Raw genomic sequence first — 17,249 nt, forward strand, 5'->3', positions numbered from 1 at the left:
TTCCCACCCCCTGGAGTCTGTGTGAATCCCATGGGAAGGGCTCCCTGAATCCCATGGGATGGGGTCCCTGAATTCCCCAGGAAAAGCTCCATGAATCCCATGGGATGAGCTCTGTGAATCCCATGGAAGGGCTCCCTGAATCCCACAGAAAAAGCTCCATGAATCCCATGGAAGGGCTCCATGAATCCCCCAGGAAAAGCTCCATGAATCCCATGGAAGGGCTCCCTGAATCCCACAGGAAAAGCTCCATGATTCCCCCAGGAAAAGCTCCATGAATCCCATGGAAGGGCTCCATGAATTCCCCAGGAAAAGCTCCATGAAACCCATGGAAGGGCTCCCTGAATCCCACAGAAAAAGCTCCATGAATCCCATGGAAGGGCTCCATGAATCCCACAGAAAAAGCTCCATGAATCCCATGGAAGGGCTCCATGAATCCCCCAGGAAAAGCTCCATGAATCCCATGGAAAGGCTCCCTGGATCCCAGGGAAGGGCTGAGGGCCCTCACAAGGCGTCGTAGTCGTCGTCCTCCTCGTGCTTCCTCTTGAGCGGGTTGGGGTCTGCGGCGCCGGGCGGGACCATGTTGGTGGTGATCAGGATGTTCTTGGGGCCGATCAGGGAGGGGTTGATCAGGACGTTCTGCACCGTGGGAGTGGTGGGAGTGGCTGTGGGAATCATGGAAAGGGGTCACCGAAAGCTTGGAGCAATCCCTGAGTTATTCCAGGCTCATCCCAAGAGGGACGATGGGGAAATGTTGGAGAGACGGGTGAGGACACAAGGGGAGAAGGAAACAGAAGCCAGGGTGGGAGGAGCTGCCCAGGATGGGGATGTTCTGCCTGCCACTGCTGTGCTGGGAATGGGAATTAACACTGGAAGTTCCTGCAATGAGGGACAGGGGGAGAAATTCCCACATCAGCTTGGCCAGAGCAGCCGTGGCTGCCCCATCCCTGGAAGTGTTCCAGGCCAGCATGGAAGGTGTCTCTGCCCATGGCAGGGGGTGGGATGGATGAGCTTCTCCCTGGCAGCCCAAGCAGGCTGTGGCTGTGTGGTTATCCCTGTTCCAGCCCCAGGAACCCCAGCAGTACCTGATTTCCCAGCAGGCTGTGAGGACGGGATCTGGACCGTGAAGCGCTGCCCCGCCAGCGACACTGGCGCGCCCACCTTGGCTGACACCGACACAGTCTGGGCTGAGGGGGTACCTGGGTTCCACACAAACCGCCAAAACAAATCAAAATAAATCCAGGAACACTCCTACAACTCCCTCCCAAATGGAATCTGTTATTAGACACAGTGGGAATGCACAGGAACACAAGCACACCACATTTAAGGATCAGATTTCTAGGCAGAGCTGCACATTTGCTCATTTTCCTACATTTACTCCAACCCTACAGAAATCCAGATCATAAACACACACTAACTTTTAGGGCACAGCTCAAAATTTTAAGATCCTTTTAAAAATGGATATTTCCCCAGTGCTATTTAATTCAGCATCATACTGACACTGAGAAAAATAACCCCAAATTTTAGTGAAGTTCTTGAACAGTCCCTTAAATAAAGAAATTATCACAAACACAGAACATCTGTAATGCATTTACACTTAAATATTATTGTAATAATAAAGATCAATTTATGAAATTAACTTTCTGATGCTGTCAAACAATATAAGGTCAGGCAGTCCCTGACATTCCCTCAGAGGCTGAAAAGTGTTTTAAATTATTCCTCTTTATTTTTCCTTCCTAAAAGGAAGGTGGGAGTCCCCTGTGGAACTGTTCCCTACCCAGAGTGGGAGTGCTGGGCCTGCTGCTCACGGCGCCCACGCTCAGGCGAGGGACTGTGATCCTGCCTGCTGTGGAGGAGACCTGTGGGGGGAGAAACAGGGAATGAGAGAATGGCCTGGAACAAACAGGAAAGTCCCCCCACAGTGAGGCATTCAGGGCTTCCCAGCAAAGGAAATATTTTCCTTCCAAAGCAGAAACAACTGAGGTGGATGTCAAAAATACTCTTTAATATCTACACCAAAGCCTGACTTGTGCCTCTGACAACCTGACATTAAACCTGACAGTTCCTCCTGGACATGAGGAGGAATTTCTTCAGGGAAAGGGTGGGCAGGCATTGGAAGGGGCTGCCCAGGGAGGTGCTGGAGCCTCCATCCCTGGAGGTGCCCAGGGAATGACTGGATGTGGCACTCAGTGCTCTGGCACAGGCTGGATTTGATGATCCTGGAGAGCTTTTCCAGCCTCAATGATTCTGGGATTCTGCAGTATTTCTTTAACACTACCATACTGCCATACTTTAAATTTTCCCACATTTTAAAGTTTCCCACATTTCAAAATTTCCATTTAAAATCAACCAACAACAAATTACAAATCCAGCACGGAGACCTCCGAGCTGACATGCACAGGCCAATATTCACCCCCACCTTTCAGAGCTGTGGAAAACTGCAATTTAACACCACTCCCACCCCCCCCAGGGGTGCATCCCCAGTCCCTGAGCCATCCTCACCTTCTTCTGCAGGGATTTCAGGCGGTAGTTGGGGGCAGTCAGGCAGTACCTGTCGGGCGGCAGCCGCGGGCCCGAGTACGGCTTGATCAGCGGCAGCGGCGTCTGGTTCTTCTGGCGGGCAATGTCCAGCAGGAACTGCAGAGACACGGCCTCAGCCCCGGGTCTGGGCACAGCCCTGTGTCCTGGTGACACCCCTGTGCCCCACTGGCATCCCTGTGTCCCACTGACATCCCTGTGTCTGGTCACATCCCTGTGTCCCTGCCTCATCCCCATGTCTGGTGATATTCTAGCGTCCCACCTACATCCTCAAGTCCTGGTGACATCCCTGTGTCCTGGTGATACCCCAGTGTCCCAGCCACATCTCCGTGTCTGGTCACACTCCTGTGTCCCACTGACATCCCCGTGTCCTGGTGACATCCCCGTGTCTCACTGACACCGCTGTGTCTCGGTGACATCCCTGTGTCCAGTCAGATCCCAAAATCCCAGCCTCATCCCCATGTCCTGGACACATCCCCATGTTCTGGCCACATCCCTGGGTCTCACTGACATCCCCATGTCCTGGTGACATCCCAGTTCCCCAGTGACAACCCTATGTCCCAGCCTCATCCCTGTGTCCTGGCCACATCCCTGTGTCCCACTTGTATCCCTGTGTCTGGTCACATCCCCGTGTTTCAGTGACATCCCTGTGTCCGGTCAGATCCCTGTGTCCCTGCCACATCCCTGTGTCCCAGTGATATCCCTGTGTCCTGATCTCATCGCCATGTCCTGGACAGATCCCAGTGTCTCACTGACATCCCCATGTCCTGATGACATCCCCGTGTCCCAGCCCCATCCTCATGTCCTGGTGATACCCCTGTGTCCTGGTCACATTAGTGTGTCCCAGCCTTATCCCTGTGTCCCCTAACAGCCCCATGTCCTGGCCTCATCCCAGTGTCTCAGCTTCATCTCAGTGTCCCAGTGACATCCTCATTTCCTTGAGAAACCCCTGTGTCCTGGTGACATCCCTGTGTCCCAGCCACATCCCTGTGTCTGGTCAGATCCCCGTGGCCCTGCAACATTCCCATGTCCCAGTGACATCCCAATGTTCTGGCCTCATTCTCATGTCCTGGTCTCCTTCCTTGTGTCCCCGTGCCACCCTGGTATCCCTGCTGAGCCCCTTGTCCCCGTGCTGTCCTCGTGTCCCCCTGTGCCGTCCCCGTGTCCCTCCATGCCGTCCCCGTGTCCCCCTGTGCCATCCCCATGTCCCTCCATGCCGTCCCCGTGTCCCCGCCCCCGGCAGCGGCGCTCACGTCGCGGGGCGGGGGCGATGTGAAGGACTGGTCGGTGCGGCACTGGATCGCCAGCCGCACGTCGTCCGCGTCCACGCTCGACTTCTTGGCGTGGCTCGAGTAGATCTTGGCGTCCTCCAGGATGGTGGTGACGTATCCTGGGGGAAACGGGCTCTGAGATTCATGAATGCTCCCCAGCCCCATCCTGGGGATGGCACTGGAACCTCTGCGGGTACTGCTCAGAGCGCCCGAGGCAGCGCTGATGGGATAACGGGAGGAATTCTTCCCTGGCACAGGGGCCCAGAGCAGCTGTGGCTGCCCCGGCATCCCTGGAAGTGTCCAAGGCCAGGCTGGGCACGGCTTGGAGCACCCTGGGACAGAGGAAGGTGCCCCTGCCCAAACCATGCTGGGTTTGTGATTCTGTGATTAAAGAGTCACAGAATTACAGCTGGAAAAGATCTCTGCAGTCACCGGGTCTGACAGGGGAGCCCTCGCGGAAACACGGACTCACAGAGCACTCCCTGCCGCACACAACACTTCCCTGACCCACACAACACTTCCCTGGCCCACACAGCGCTTCCCTGGCCCACACAGCGCTTCCCTGGCCCACACAGCGCTTCCCTGCTCACTTCCCGCCCGGCCCCGCTTACTGTAGGCGAACTCCAGCATCTGGTTGATGACGCGCGGCTCGTACTCGGTGATGCCCATGTCCTTGAGGATCTGCGCCATCACCTGCGGGGGGGACACAGGCACCGCTCAGCCCCCCGAGCCCGCGATGGTCCCCAGTGCCGCCCGGATCCCCCCGGGCCCCGCGGTACCTGCGCGTCTTTAGGGGCGCTCTTGGGAGACGCCATCTTGGCCGCCTCCATCGTTTCCGGTCATGTGACACGAGGGGCGCGGCTACGGCGGCCGGGAGGGCGGCGTTGCTAGGGAGACGCGGCCTAGCGGGGTTGCCATGGAGACGCGGCCTAGCGGCGTTGCTATGGAGACGAGGCCTAGCGGGGTTGCCGTGGAAATGCGCCCTTGGAGGTCAGATATTCACTTTTCTATAAATATTCATGAGGACAAACATGCACAGACCAAATCTGCTGGATTCAAGTGACTGTTTTCCCACTTCCCCTGCTGCAGACAGCCCAGTGCCTCCCATCTGCCCTGTGGTGATGCAGGAGAGGATGTTTTGTTATTTCATTAATAGCTCTGAAGTCACTTTTTAAAGTGCCAGCAATCCCAGGATTAACTCAAAATGACAGTGTGTACCCACTGTTCTGAAAATAACAGATTCTACTTAGGAAGCAAATTTAAAAGCTTTTTAAAGCTGGTTTTCATAGCAGCTGACTAGATTAGGAAGCCACTTAGAGCACATTCCATATGAGTTTTGTCAAAGTTTCTCACTTTCTGAGGGCAAAACAGAACCAAAAATAAAGTTTTGTTGTGATTTTGTTGGTCAGGCGATCAGCAGTGTTGCAGAAGCAGTTGCAATGTGTTATAACCGGGATGTTTGGACTGCAGCCAGGTCTGGAGGATGTGCTAGGGACTCCCATCCCAGCTTATCAGAGACTGGGACAAATCAAGAGGACAAACCAAGAGCTGGTCCCTCTGATCCACCCAGCGGAACATTCCAGCAGCAGCTCTGGTGCTCCCCATGCACACCCAGGCATTCAGCACCTGGATCAGAGACACATCCCAGCCCTGCCCGGGGTTTGGGACCAGCCTGGGGGAGCAAGAGCAGCCCCACAGCTCCAGCAGCCCTGGAGGAACTGGAGAACCCTCACCCAGCACGAGGGGCAGGCACGGGATGCCTGTGCCAGAATCCTGTGCTGAGGCAGCTCCCAAGCCAAGTCATTTGACTTCCATGAGTCAGAGTGTGTTACACAAAAACATCCTGGGAGGGGGGAGGGAGGAGGAATTCCAGACACTGACCTTCGACAACAAACTAAATCCACTTTTCTTTCCTCGTTTTAGGAAAGAGGGGGGGAGAGCAGCTCTTCCACAGGCTGGGATCAGGCTGGAGCTCAGCACATAGAGCTGGAGGCTGCCACACTGCTTATTCCGGAGGCAGGAAAGAAAATTATGGTTTGCACTTCTGTGGAGCTTGGGATTTATCTTTAAACCCAGTGCAGGACTCTTCTGCCCCCTCTGTGCCACCTTCTCCCCTCACCACAGGTGACTTTCCATGCTGGGAAGCACAACCAGGAGCTCCTTGCAGGATTTCTGCGGGGAAAGCAGCAGGAGAAGGCAGGGAGAGGCAGTTCCCCCAGGACAGCCACCTGTCCCCAGGCCACAAACACCTTCCAGGCCATGGATGCTTCTCCCCATGGACACTCTGTGGGGCACAGCCACGCTGGGAATCATGGGGCTGGAAAAGCCCTCCATGACCATCAAGTCCAAGGTGTGCCCGGTCCTCACCTTGTCACCAGCCCAGAGCACTGAGTGCCACCTCCAGGGATGGGGACTCCACCACCTCCTGGGGCAGTTCTGATGTTTAACAACCTTTTCCATTAAGAAATTCCTGCTGATGTCCAACCTGACCCTCCCCTGGCACAGCTTGAGGCCATTTCCTCTCATGGCTGTCCCCCTCCTGTCAGGAGCTGTGCAGAGCCACAGGGTCCCTCCTGAGCCTCCTTTTCTGCAGGATAAACACACAATGACACATTCCATGGGCACCACACGCTGGCCCAATGAAGAGCAGCCACCCTTCCCCTCTGCTCAGGCTCTGGGGCTGTTTTCAGGGCTGGAAAACAGGAAATGGGGTCACGGTGTGTCCTGGCCCGGCGCCGGCGCCTCCTCTGCCGTGGGTCGTTCATCCCGGGCAGCTGCAGCCAGCTGGGATCATCTGCTGAGAAACCAGAGCACAGCCTGGGCACCTGGCTCTGCTCAGGGGGCAGGAGTTACATCCCATACATTTGAAATCCTTGGAAGTGTTCAAGGCCAGGGTGGATGGGGCTTGGAGCAACCTGGGATCGGGGAAGGTGTCTCTGTCTGGCTGGGAGGGGAACAAGATGAGCTTTAAGGTTGCTCCCAACCCAACCCATTCCATCACTCTATGAAATTTCACTGGGAATTTCTTCCCAGACAGGATTTGTTGAGGTGTTCAGGGTGCAGCCATGCAGAGCCCAGGCACAAGCACAGCTTTACTTGTTGGGAGGTGTCCAAATCTGCAAGAACAACCCCAGCCAGAGCTTCTGCCTCTTGGAAAGGGCAGCAGGAATCTCCCTAACGTCAGATCTGGGATTTGCTGGACAATGCAGCGCCTGTGCTCAGCTCTGACCTTTCCAGCACTAATCCCACACTATTTGGCTCCACAAAACTGGCATTTGAGCAGTGCTTGGGAGCAGAAGAGCTGCAAAGAGCCAAGCTCCAAGGAGGAAGAGTTTTGTTTTGTAGCTGATCCCTCTCTCATTTCTGCTAGAGCCCCATTCCCAGGTTCTGGAGGAATTCTGAGGACTGTGAGGACACATCCTGCTGCTGGGTGTCCCTGCTCCCTCTGGCCCTGTGCTTCCAGCTCCCCAGAGCCTTTCCCTGGGATTCCCTCACGCTGGCCCCCACTCCCCTTGCCTCCTCCACATTTTCCAGCTCCTCACCCCTGATCGTTCCTCAAGTGGGGAGTTTACCCAGGCTGAGTGTCCAGCTGTCTCTTTGGGAATGATGCTCAAATAAAGCCTTTCCCATCTTATCTTCATCAGATCATTAAGGCCCTGTCAGACAAAATTCCACAATCAGCAGCAAATGCTGGAGAAGAGCTCAAGGGGGAAAAGCCCTGAGTCAACACAAAATAATGGAAAATTGGCAATCAGCCCCAAACAATTCAATTTCCAGTATCACAGAACTGTTCTACCTCACCTGGAAACTGCAGGTCCTTCCTGCAGTGTGAGGAGGAATGGAAGTGATATTCCAAGGGTCCAAAGTTAATTCAGCTCTTAATGACACTGAGCATGTTCCCTTCCCTTAAATTACACAAGACACAAGTGACACTAAATCCCATAAAACCACAGGAGCTCGGAGTCAAATTTGAATACATTTGTATTATTTATTGGCTGTATTAAATATATTATCTATTTGATAGTTACAATTTAGTAATACAATGCATGGCAGCTTTAACATACGTTTGAGATACCTCAAAAATGACAATACAAGAAAACCAAAGATACCTAAAATACATTAATGCCACGAGGGTACATCCTTCTGGAATGGACAACAGCTGATGGAAAATCCATATTGCAGTAGAAATCCCAGATATTTTCTGGAAATATGAGCATTTTGTGGCAATCACAAAAGGATTCGATTTCATTTTTTAGCAGTGGTGACTTGTTAGTATTTACTCTGCAATCCTAATTTCAGGACTATTATTGCCAAATAAACCTCTACAAGTTGGTTCTAAGGAGTTAAAGAACCCTTTGGCAATGGAGATTTGCTGCAGGCAGTTTATCTGCTAAAGGGAGACTATGAGGAAAATAGAGACAGATTGTAAACTCTTCTGCAAACTAGAGACTAATATCTGTATAAAACTCTTGACACTGGAGGGAGAGATTTCTATGATATAATAAATGATTAACTTAAAGTTCTGCTACAAGTAGAACAATACATTCAAACATACATTTTTTTTTCTTTCCAGGACTTTAATCAAAATAAATAGAGTACAAAAATGAAGAGTACGTTTTGAAAAGATTAATTTCAGATTGCACCATCGATCTACTGTGAACAGGATTAAGTGATACTAGGTCATAATTTAGGTTTTCCACATCTGAAATACAACACAATGCCTCAAACTCTAACACAACATTATTCCTCAACTGCTGTAGGAGAAAGACCCTTAAAAGTGATTAATTAATTACTGGAAACACATCGCCTGTAGCTCTGTCACATCCACCCTCCCACCCACAAGTGCATCGTTCTGATGGCTCAAGTGGAGCCACAGACTTTGCAAAATACCCTAAAATCTACCATTCTGTGGCATGTTCCAAATGCTGTTGGCAAGACCCATCCTGAAACACTGGAAATTTGTGAGTTCCAGCTTTCAAAAGCTTTGATCTAACGGAGCCAGGGGCTGCCAGGCTCCTCCTCAGGGATTCACAAGCAGATGGAACACAACAGTCAAATGTAGTGCACAGTGTCCACAAAAATATCCCCCAGCCGACCAGGACGAGTTTCAGACAAGTTCATAGCAGGCTGAACATTCCCAACAGGAAAACCATGGAATGTGAAGCTGCTACCACTGGGATAGCAAGTTTAAAACATTGTATAAACGTTATCTAAAAAGAGTTCTCTCACGTACAATTTGCTCGTTGGGGTTAAGTTAGAAGGGCACCCAAAGCAGGCTGAACTTTTTATTTTTTAGGTTAATAATAGTACAAAAACATTTGCTCAGTTTGAGCCAAATAGTGTAACATTTATCATAAATGCACTCTTTCTCCTTAAAGACAACTCCTGTGCTGTTCTGAGCACGCTGCACAGGGAATTACTTTTCTCTCAGGCACTGAGAGTGAAATGTGGATTGGGCCAAAGCTGCTCAGGAGAGCAGGAACATTCCGGGCAGAGCCTTTCCTGGGCATCCCGGCCAAGCGCCACGTCCTGCTGGCATTGGTTTGGATTAAAACCCTAAAAAACCCTGGCACCCTCTACTCCAACACTTGAAATGATTATTACTGAATCCCAAGTATTAAAATAACTGTAAAGTAGTAATATCACTAAGTCAATATTCTGCTTTCCTTCTACAGTCTAGTAAATGTGGTATGCTCTAGTAGGCTCTGCAGTTCTGCTCTAAGCTCAAAGCACTTGTGCTGCTGGATTTCATGGATATCAAACTATAGCGAAACTCGATGGAACAGCCATCGCCTCCCGCTGCTCTGGTGGCGCTGGCAGAGGACTGTCCTAGCAATGCCTTCCCTCTCCAACTGGCTGGGATGGGGAGAGAGGAGGAGCGTGCACACACCCCTCCAGTGTGCACCGTAAGGCAGCTGACTGCTGTTCTCCAACAGCTCACCCTGATTGCAGAGGCCCCGGGATCACCCTTTCTACAGGAAATCTGTGTCCAGCATTTGGAAAGGATCTGCCGAGCCAGCCTCCAGCCAGCAGCAGGAGCGGGAACGCACGGAGCGAGGGGTTCCCGGCTAGGATCTCACTGAACTACCCATAAATACCCCAGAGAGCTCTGTACAGACAGCTGAGCGGGGCCAGCTCTGCCCTACTTGATCACAAAGTACTGGATGACCACGGCGAAGAGGATGGCGACCACGGCGAAGCCGCAGAGCAGCGCGACGGCGATGGCGCGCTCCTCGCGCAGCCGCTTCCCGCTCTGCGCCAGCTCCGTGCCCGCGGGGGCGGCGGCAGGGCCCGGCTCCCGGCGCTGGCAGCTGAACACGGTGCTGGGGCTGTAGGGCCCGCAGAGCTCCGGGCAGCCCGGCAGGTCGTGGCACTGGCGGCCGGCGCAGACGCGCGCGCGGTACTCACAGTTCGTCTGCGCGGCCGGCAGCCGGAAGCACGGCTCGGGGCCCTTGTACACCTGGCAGGAGATAGAGCTGCTTCAGTGGGGAGCAGAGCACTCAGCACCAGCACCTGCAACTGCCTGTGCTGCTCCAGGGGTGTGGGCACAGCCTGGAGCTGCCCTCCTCTCCCCAGCTTTGTAAAATCCTCTCCTGACAATTCACAATTCACTGAAGTTTCCTGCCACACCCCCACACTGAGGCCTCACCTGGGCTGGGAGGCTCAGAAAGGAGAAGAAAAATCATCCCGCATTTTCCTCCTTAAACCTCATCCAGCAAAGTGGACTCTCTGATTAAGAGAGGCAGCAGTACAACAGACCATCAGGATTAACAATCAAGAGCCAAAGGAATTGTTGGGAGAACAGGATAAACCAGTGCTCACCCACTTCATACTTACTGAAATGAAAAGTCTCCCTGTCATCTCCCCTGACAGAATTTCAACCTTCAAATCATGGAATCACACAGAATGGTTTGGGTTGGAAGAGACCTTAAAGCCCATCCCATTCCACCCTCTGCCATGGGCAGGGAAACCTCCACAAGAAATTTGCACACCTTTCTTTGGTAAGAATTTTTCCCAGGAAAAACCCCTCACATTCCTGAAGCTGTATATAAAAGGTACCTGATCAAACTCTCTGCCAGCAGCAAGCTGAAGGATGTAAACAATGGAATCTCCTTTCATCGGCTGTAGAGGCTCCCATGTGATTTCAAAAGTGTTTTCTTCCAGCTGAATCACTTTGGGTGCTGGAAAATAGAGTGATTTGTTGGTGTTTTAGAAAAAGAACAATGTTCTACAAATGTACAGCTGTCATGATTAGAGGCAACTCATTCCAATAAAATAAAGCAATTAAGATTTATTTGTTTCTTTCTTTTTCTTCTATTTGATGACACGAGCTCAAAAAATGATCATTGCTATGTGTAGTTTATACTTGTTGGTCTTTTTGAGCTGCCAGGGTGAGCCCAGGTTTGTAAAGAGGAACTTTCAAGTCACTACAGAACTCAGCATTTCTGTCCACGCGCAAAGCTGAAATTATGTTCTAACCATGATCCAGTCAATCAATTTTGCTGCAGGCACTCAGCACTCTGACCTTCACAGTGACTTTAATGATGACCTTTAATGTTCATGTTAAAAAATGCAGATCAGAGGAATTAACTGTGCCCTCATTTGCCTACACACTGCTGTAACTTTGATGGATAACCCTGCAAAATGCCTTTCCAGCTGAGCAAAGGTAGGAATGCTCAGTTCAGGGGTGGGAGGTGATGACAACAGAAGAGCCCTTTTCACACCCAAAGCCCCTCAGAGTGAGTTTGTGTCTCTGTCCCTGCAAAGGCTGGCTGAGGGCCAGCTTGTAGGATCCAACCCTGCCCACCAGTGGCTTGCAGCAGTTGCCAGGGCAGTGCCAGCTCACCTTTGAGAGGTGCAGGTGGAGACTTGGTGGTGGTGAAAGCACAGACCTCCGAGAAGGCTCCTTCCCCAGCGTCGTTGTAGGCCTGGATGCGGAAATGGTACGTGGTGGATTCACTGAGCCTCTGCACCTTGTAGGTGTGACAGGGACCATTGTAGACTGTCACAAACCTGGGAGACACAACACACATAGTTACCCAGCAATCATGAACATTTAGAGCAGTATCAGACCTGAACACTCGGATTTGAGTTAAGAACAAAGAGGTGATGCTGCATTCTGGGTGTCCCAGCTTTCTTCCCACTGAGGCTGCAGAGCCCAACTCCTCTGAATCAAGAGAACAACCCGTGAATATCCAAAATAAATTGAAATTTCCAGTTAAAGAATAGCTGGTCAACTCCTGTTTCTTATATGCAAGCCCAACTTTGTTCTTGAATGTCCAAAAATAACCCTGCCAGCACAGGATGGTGCTAAGGTATTTATTCCTTAAATAGTATTTACTGTTTACAGGCAGCAGAAATGCAAGTTGTTGACCGTATTTCTGGTTGAAAGATGGGATGTAAAACTGCAAAAGGGCAAACTCTGGGGTACTCAAATGACTCAGTGGTGCAAACAGAATGGAGAGTAACATACAACACCTTAAAAACTTGAAGTGGTAAAACCACAAAATCCTTAATGGTCTCACCTGCCAAACCTGTCCTCCATCTGCAGGTTGAACTGAGTAGGGTTGGGAATTAAAGCTCTACTGGGCCCTTCTCCCCATTTCAGTTTAAGGCTCTGGTAGCTGAAGACAACACATTCCAGGTGGGGAGGGTCAGGAGGTAGTGGTTTGGTTTTGGCTTTCATGGAATGACTGAAAGGACCAACTCCCAAGCTGTTGATGGCCTGTACCCTGATCCTGGGATGGGAGAGAGCAGCCACATGGTCACACAAAGTGCTGGGTAACAAAGCAGGAGTTAAAAGGTGTACAGAGTGTAAATCTAAACAGTAAAGTAATTAAGATGCACTTAGAAATTAAATCTGAACTCACTTCAACCAAGACTGAGGTCACAGGATCCTCTGCTCCGCTCTTACCTCTCCATCCATCTTGTCCTCACCACACACCCAAGCATCCCAATGAAAAATTCTAAACCCAGAAACCTTAAAGTCTTGGCTTTGAGACAGAATGTGAACCTTAACACCAACCACAACCTCACTCCTGCCAGTCATGGTTGGACTCTGGATACGACAATTTTAGTTTTTTTGGAGCTGCAGGATGAAATAGGCAAATAGTCTGTAAGCTGCAGGAAATATTGCTCTAAAAATTTAAAACACTACCCTCTCAAAGGACTTTTAATCCTACAAATGTGATTTCAGAATAACTCTTACCTGTACAGGGTGTCAGGCAGCAGATTCTCAAGGACATGGGTTGTGTTTCTGCCCACAGTGACCAGCTGCTTCTCCCCATACTCGATGTTGTAGCCTGTGATCTCTGCCCCGTGGCTGCAGGGCTCTTCCCACTGGATTGCAAGGCACGTGGAGAGAGGAGGGGAAATTTCCACCTGATCCTCTTCAAGTAAGTGGAGCACGGCCACGGCTGCGGGCACCGAGGGGGGCGTGGTGACCACGCCCGTGTCCCCAAAGAGCCCCGCCCCAGCCACGTTCACAGCCTGAAAGACACCACACACGAGTTACCACATCCCTGCTCTCCAAGCAGGCAGGCACAGCTCTCACAGCCTTCTGTGTGTCCTTAAAAGCAACGTGGAAGAGAGTGGAAAATCTCCTGAATAATCTCCTGAATAATCAACAGGGCAAAGCTGGTATTTCACAGCACACTGGATCTAAACTCTTCCAGATTCAGGGAATGAGGAGGGGCTGGGGGACAAGGAAAGTGTTTTTCCCAATTACCTTCTCTACTGCATGAGCAGGTGACAGCACATGACTTTACTCCTCTCTAGCTGGAGTTTGGCCCCAGACTGCAAGTGCCCAGTGGCACCAAAAGGCTTTTCCTACCTGGACTCTGCAGTAATAGGTGGTTGCAGGTGTGAGCCCCTTGACCTCATAGCTCTGGCAGGGGCCAGTGTAGATGATGTGCATGGAGCCCTCCACCTGGCCCCAGTCCAGCCTGTACTCGGTGATTTCTGCTCCGTTGCACGCCGGGCTCTGTGGGTGAGGGAGAAATTCTGCTCAGCCCTGGCACTTACACACCCCCAGCACCTGGGGGGAGCTCTGTCACACTGAGACACCGGGTGAGAGTAACAGAAAAGGTCGGAAAACACCTCCAAGATCATCAAATCCAACCTCTGGAAACACAGGGGTTGAACCTGAGATCTGTTCCAAGGGATTTTAAGTGAAAAGGTGACACGTGGCTGTAACACCACCACAGTTCACACCAGAATTCTGACTGTCCCACAATCTCTTCCCACTTAAAAGAATGAATTCACTATATATCAATTACCACACCATGAAGAGGATTAAATGCCATCCAATTTGTCCAGTTAAGACTGCAATTAATAACTCCCAAAGTTTACAAACCCAACACAGACATCTATAAAGAAATGGGCTTAAAATATTCCTCCTCTACACCTGCTATTTCTCTAATTTTTGTGTATCATAAATGTGTCACTACAATTCTAAAAGCCAAACACTAATTTGGGTGGTACTGGAAGCCATCAACACCTACCTCCCATGAAACCACAGCACAAGTTGCACTTTTGCAGGTTATCAGGGGTTTGCAGCACTGCTCAGGGGGTCCTGGAGCAGTGCAAATCTCTGCCTTCTCAGAGTGGGGGCCAAACTGCAGGAAAACAACACTGCATGAACACAGCAACAGCACCAGGGCAAGAACTGATGTGCAAGTGAAGCAAACAAACTATTTTTAACTTGACAGGGAAGTAAACAGCAGAGCTCAGGGCTCAGTTTCAGATTCCTTGCAGGTACTTGAAGCTGGCCCCATTCCCATTGCCAGGGTTTTGTAACTCCTCCCTCCCCCAGGCAGGATCTCCCTTCCAGCAGCAGCTGGGCACAGTTTCACAAACACTTTTATGCCACCAACATTCATCCCACACTTCTCCCAGCCTGGCCTGGCTGGCACCCACCCCCCTCCACACAATGCTGCTCCCACCACATCTGCAGAGCCTGAGGTTGGGGTAACACATCCAACAACTCCAAAGGCACAAACACCCAGAGGTTCCCACCACTCAGGCTGCAGGAGCCCTCAGCAGCACCCCTGTGTCCCCTGGGTGGTGGCAGGGATGTGGTGAGGGCAGTGCTCACCCCGACTCTGTTCCCTGCCCTCAGCCAGAAGCTGTAGTTCCTCCCTGGGAGCAGGCTGGTCACTGCAAACTCGGCTGCAGGGCCCTGGTAGAGCACCCTGCGCTCGTCCTGCTCCGAGCTGGCCATCTCCAGGAGGTACTCTGTGATCTCAGAGCCTCCATCCACAGCTGGGGGGCCTGCCAAACAAACACAGATTGCATTAATTTCTAAACTCCCTAAGATAGGGCAGGCTCTTGTCATGTGTCTGAGCAGAAATAATTCATGAAGCTTGCTTCCCTCCCCAGGTACTGATACTTAGTTTAAGATGGCCTTCATCAGGTTTTTTTCATGTATTTTCCCTGTTTTCTTCACTAAACAGTGTTTATCTTCATTAATTTTTGTTTATCTCCTTTACCGAGATAACAGTAAGAAAACAAGAGCTGATTTTTAAATTGCCAAGCCGGTGTCAACTGTCTGCCAGGGCAGACAGGAAGCTTTCTCACTGGAAAATATTTATGTCTGCTTAAGTCTCACTCTATCACCCTACCAGAGGTGGACAGAATCTTTGGTCTTTTTTACTAAAATCCCACAAAACAAACCAAAAACCCCCACCCCCAACCCCCCCCAAAAAAAACCCCTAAGGCCACGGACAGCATCTCTATATTTTCATTTTTACCTTTTTTTGTTTACCCTGATGAGTTCTATAGATTTTTGATTAGGATGATTGAAATCAGAGCAGTGTTTTACTCCAACTCTGGTGCTTACCCCACTGCAAAGTGATTTCCTTAGGCTTGGCTTTGCCCACCAGGGCTGGGGCAGGACAGGGCCCGGGGGGAACGGCTGCTGTGGTGACAGTCGTGACATCAGAGACCTGCCAGGGACACAGACATTGCAGAGCACAGAGAGACAGCATTTTGCTAAAAGATGAACAGAAATGGAACAGAAGCACCTTTCCCCTCGTGCTGCTCACCTGGCTCTCCCCACCTTTGCTGGCACAGGACACCCGGAGCCTGTAGGAGGTGCCAGGCCTGAGGTGGTCACAGATGTGCTCCCGCTGGGCTCCGCTGTAAATGGGCTCCCACCTCCCTCCTGGGGAAGGAAAAGCACTTTACCCTTCCAAACCTTGCTAAAATCACACCTGGAAATTCTCTCAGGCAATTATTAAGGTGATGAAGCCAGAGAATCAATTTGAAATTATTAATTATACAGAGAACATGTACAACACACACATATGTGAAATCAGAAGTGACTGCTGGAGTAAAGCATCATTTAACTTGGAGAACATCTCCAAAATCCAACTCTAAATCATGTCCCACATCTAAATGTGAATTAAGTATCTCCAGGGATGGAGACTGAGTACTGTATCAGTACCCAGAGGTGATTCCTTACCAACTGATGCCTCAGAGATTTCCAGAAAGTATTTAGAGATGTCTGATCCTCCATTATCCTTGGGGGGTTCTGAAAGAAATCAACACCTTAAGTTACAGAAGATTTAATATCAAGGCAGCATTTTGTTATCAGCTTTTCCAGTGAACACATTCATATTCATTCAAACAGAAAAGTCAACCAGCAAGAGAAATCAGTGTATTTAATTATTCACAATACATTTTTTTGAGCAACTTTCCTCCTATTATTAATCATGATTATGCCAGGAAGAGTAACTGGGAACACAGACCCAATTTCAGGTGTCAGCTCTTATTTTTTAAGTGAACATAGGAATTATTTAAACATCACAGTAAACCCACAGGGGAGTTTAGGACAGCAATGAGAGCTTCTCAGAAATGACTGAACACCAGTGTGCTCCCACAGCCCCAAAATAACCATTTTGGGGTAAGGCTGAGTATTTCTCCTGCAATAACAATACCTGCAGATAAATAACCAGCCTGAGTTCCCTCTCATTTAAACAGAGGGAGGCTGCCCACACCCCAGCAGCACTGGGACACCCCGAGGCACCTACCCCACGTGACTCTCACACTGTGGGGATGGATCTTGCCCTTTACAGCAGGTTTGCTGGGAGCTCCAGGTCTGTCAGGTTTGGTGCTGTGTTCCACCACCTCACTGGGGCTGCTTTTTCCTTCACTGTTGTAGGCAAAGAGCTGTTGGAGGAGGAGGGAACAGGATAGAGAATAAATGGTTTATTTAATGACAGCAATATATGTTGATAATACATGAGAATAAACATGCTGGTGGTTAAAAAAAATCTATCAAAAACCCAACCAAAATAAAGGCAACCATCTATAGCAAAATTAGCTGGTGAAAAAAAAATTGGTTTGTATTATTACTTCACCAAAACCTGCTCTAAAAACAGGTAGTTGTTGGGACAACAGGTGAATTCCTGCTGTCTCCACACAAAGCTGAAAAACTTGCTG

The 17,249-nt window shown here is 50.4% G+C and overlaps 2 protein-coding genes across 3 annotated transcripts in view; both read right to left on the reverse strand.

Annotated features, from left to right (window-relative positions):
• Positions 1–368: 368 nt before the first annotated feature.
• Positions 369–4,664, reverse strand: TAF9B (TATA-box binding protein associated factor 9b). Its single transcript, XM_054289751.1, has 7 exons — positions 4,586–4,664; positions 4,418–4,499; positions 3,789–3,925; positions 2,500–2,634; positions 1,775–1,856; positions 1,083–1,196; positions 369–662 (listed from the first exon to the last, which is right to left on the reverse strand). Exons 1-7 carry the CDS (start codon positions 4,634–4,636, stop codon positions 502–504), a joined length of 762 nt encoding a protein of 253 aa, XP_054145726.1. The 5' UTR covers positions 4,637–4,664; the 3' UTR covers positions 369–501.
• Positions 4,665–7,805: 3,141 nt separating this feature from the next.
• LOC128945800 (fibronectin type-III domain-containing protein 3a-like) overlaps positions 7,806–17,249 on the reverse strand; it is a 40,002-nt gene continuing 30,558 nt past the window's right edge. For both annotated transcript variants that reach the window (XM_054289666.1, XM_054289665.1), the window contains 12 exons: positions 16,838–16,976; positions 16,270–16,338; positions 15,851–15,969; positions 15,646–15,751; positions 14,902–15,077; positions 14,309–14,422; positions 13,639–13,788; positions 13,015–13,295; positions 12,332–12,544; positions 11,653–11,819; positions 10,866–10,987; positions 7,806–10,266 (listed from right to left, as the gene is read on the reverse strand). In XM_054289666.1, coding sequence (XP_054145641.1) covers positions 9,949–10,266; positions 10,866–10,987; positions 11,653–11,819; positions 12,332–12,544; positions 13,015–13,295; positions 13,639–13,788; positions 14,309–14,422; positions 14,902–15,077; positions 15,646–15,751; positions 15,851–15,969; positions 16,270–16,338; positions 16,838–16,976 — 1,974 coding nt within the window. In that variant the 3' untranslated portion in view covers positions 7,806–9,948. The remainder of the gene's footprint in view (positions 10,267–10,865; positions 10,988–11,652; positions 11,820–12,331; positions 12,545–13,014; positions 13,296–13,638; positions 13,789–14,308; positions 14,423–14,901; positions 15,078–15,645; positions 15,752–15,850; positions 15,970–16,269; positions 16,339–16,837; positions 16,977–17,249) is intronic.

This window comes from Melozone crissalis, unplaced genomic scaffold (assembly GCF_028551555.1).
Source record: "Melozone crissalis strain CALT ecotype California unplaced genomic scaffold, PUWL_Pcris_2 ptg000068l_1, whole genome shotgun sequence".
In the NCBI taxonomy this organism is placed as follows: domain Eukaryota; kingdom Metazoa; phylum Chordata; class Aves; order Passeriformes; family Passerellidae; genus Melozone; species Melozone crissalis.

Excerpts from the sequence above, each read along its gene's own strand:
- TAF9B (XM_054289751.1), bottom strand. The coding sequence starts at position 4,636 with ATGGAGGCGGCCAAGATGGCGTCTCCCAAGAGCGCCCCTAAAGACGCG. Across the intron at positions 2,635-3,788 it reads CATCGCCCCCGCCCCGCGAC|TTCCTGCTGGACATTGCCCG; the intron begins GTGAGCGCCGCT and ends GTGTCTCTGCAG. Across the intron at positions 663-1,082 it reads ACAGCCTGCTGGGAAATCAG|CCACTCCCACCACTCCCACG; the intron begins GTACTGCTGGGG and ends TGATTCCCACAG.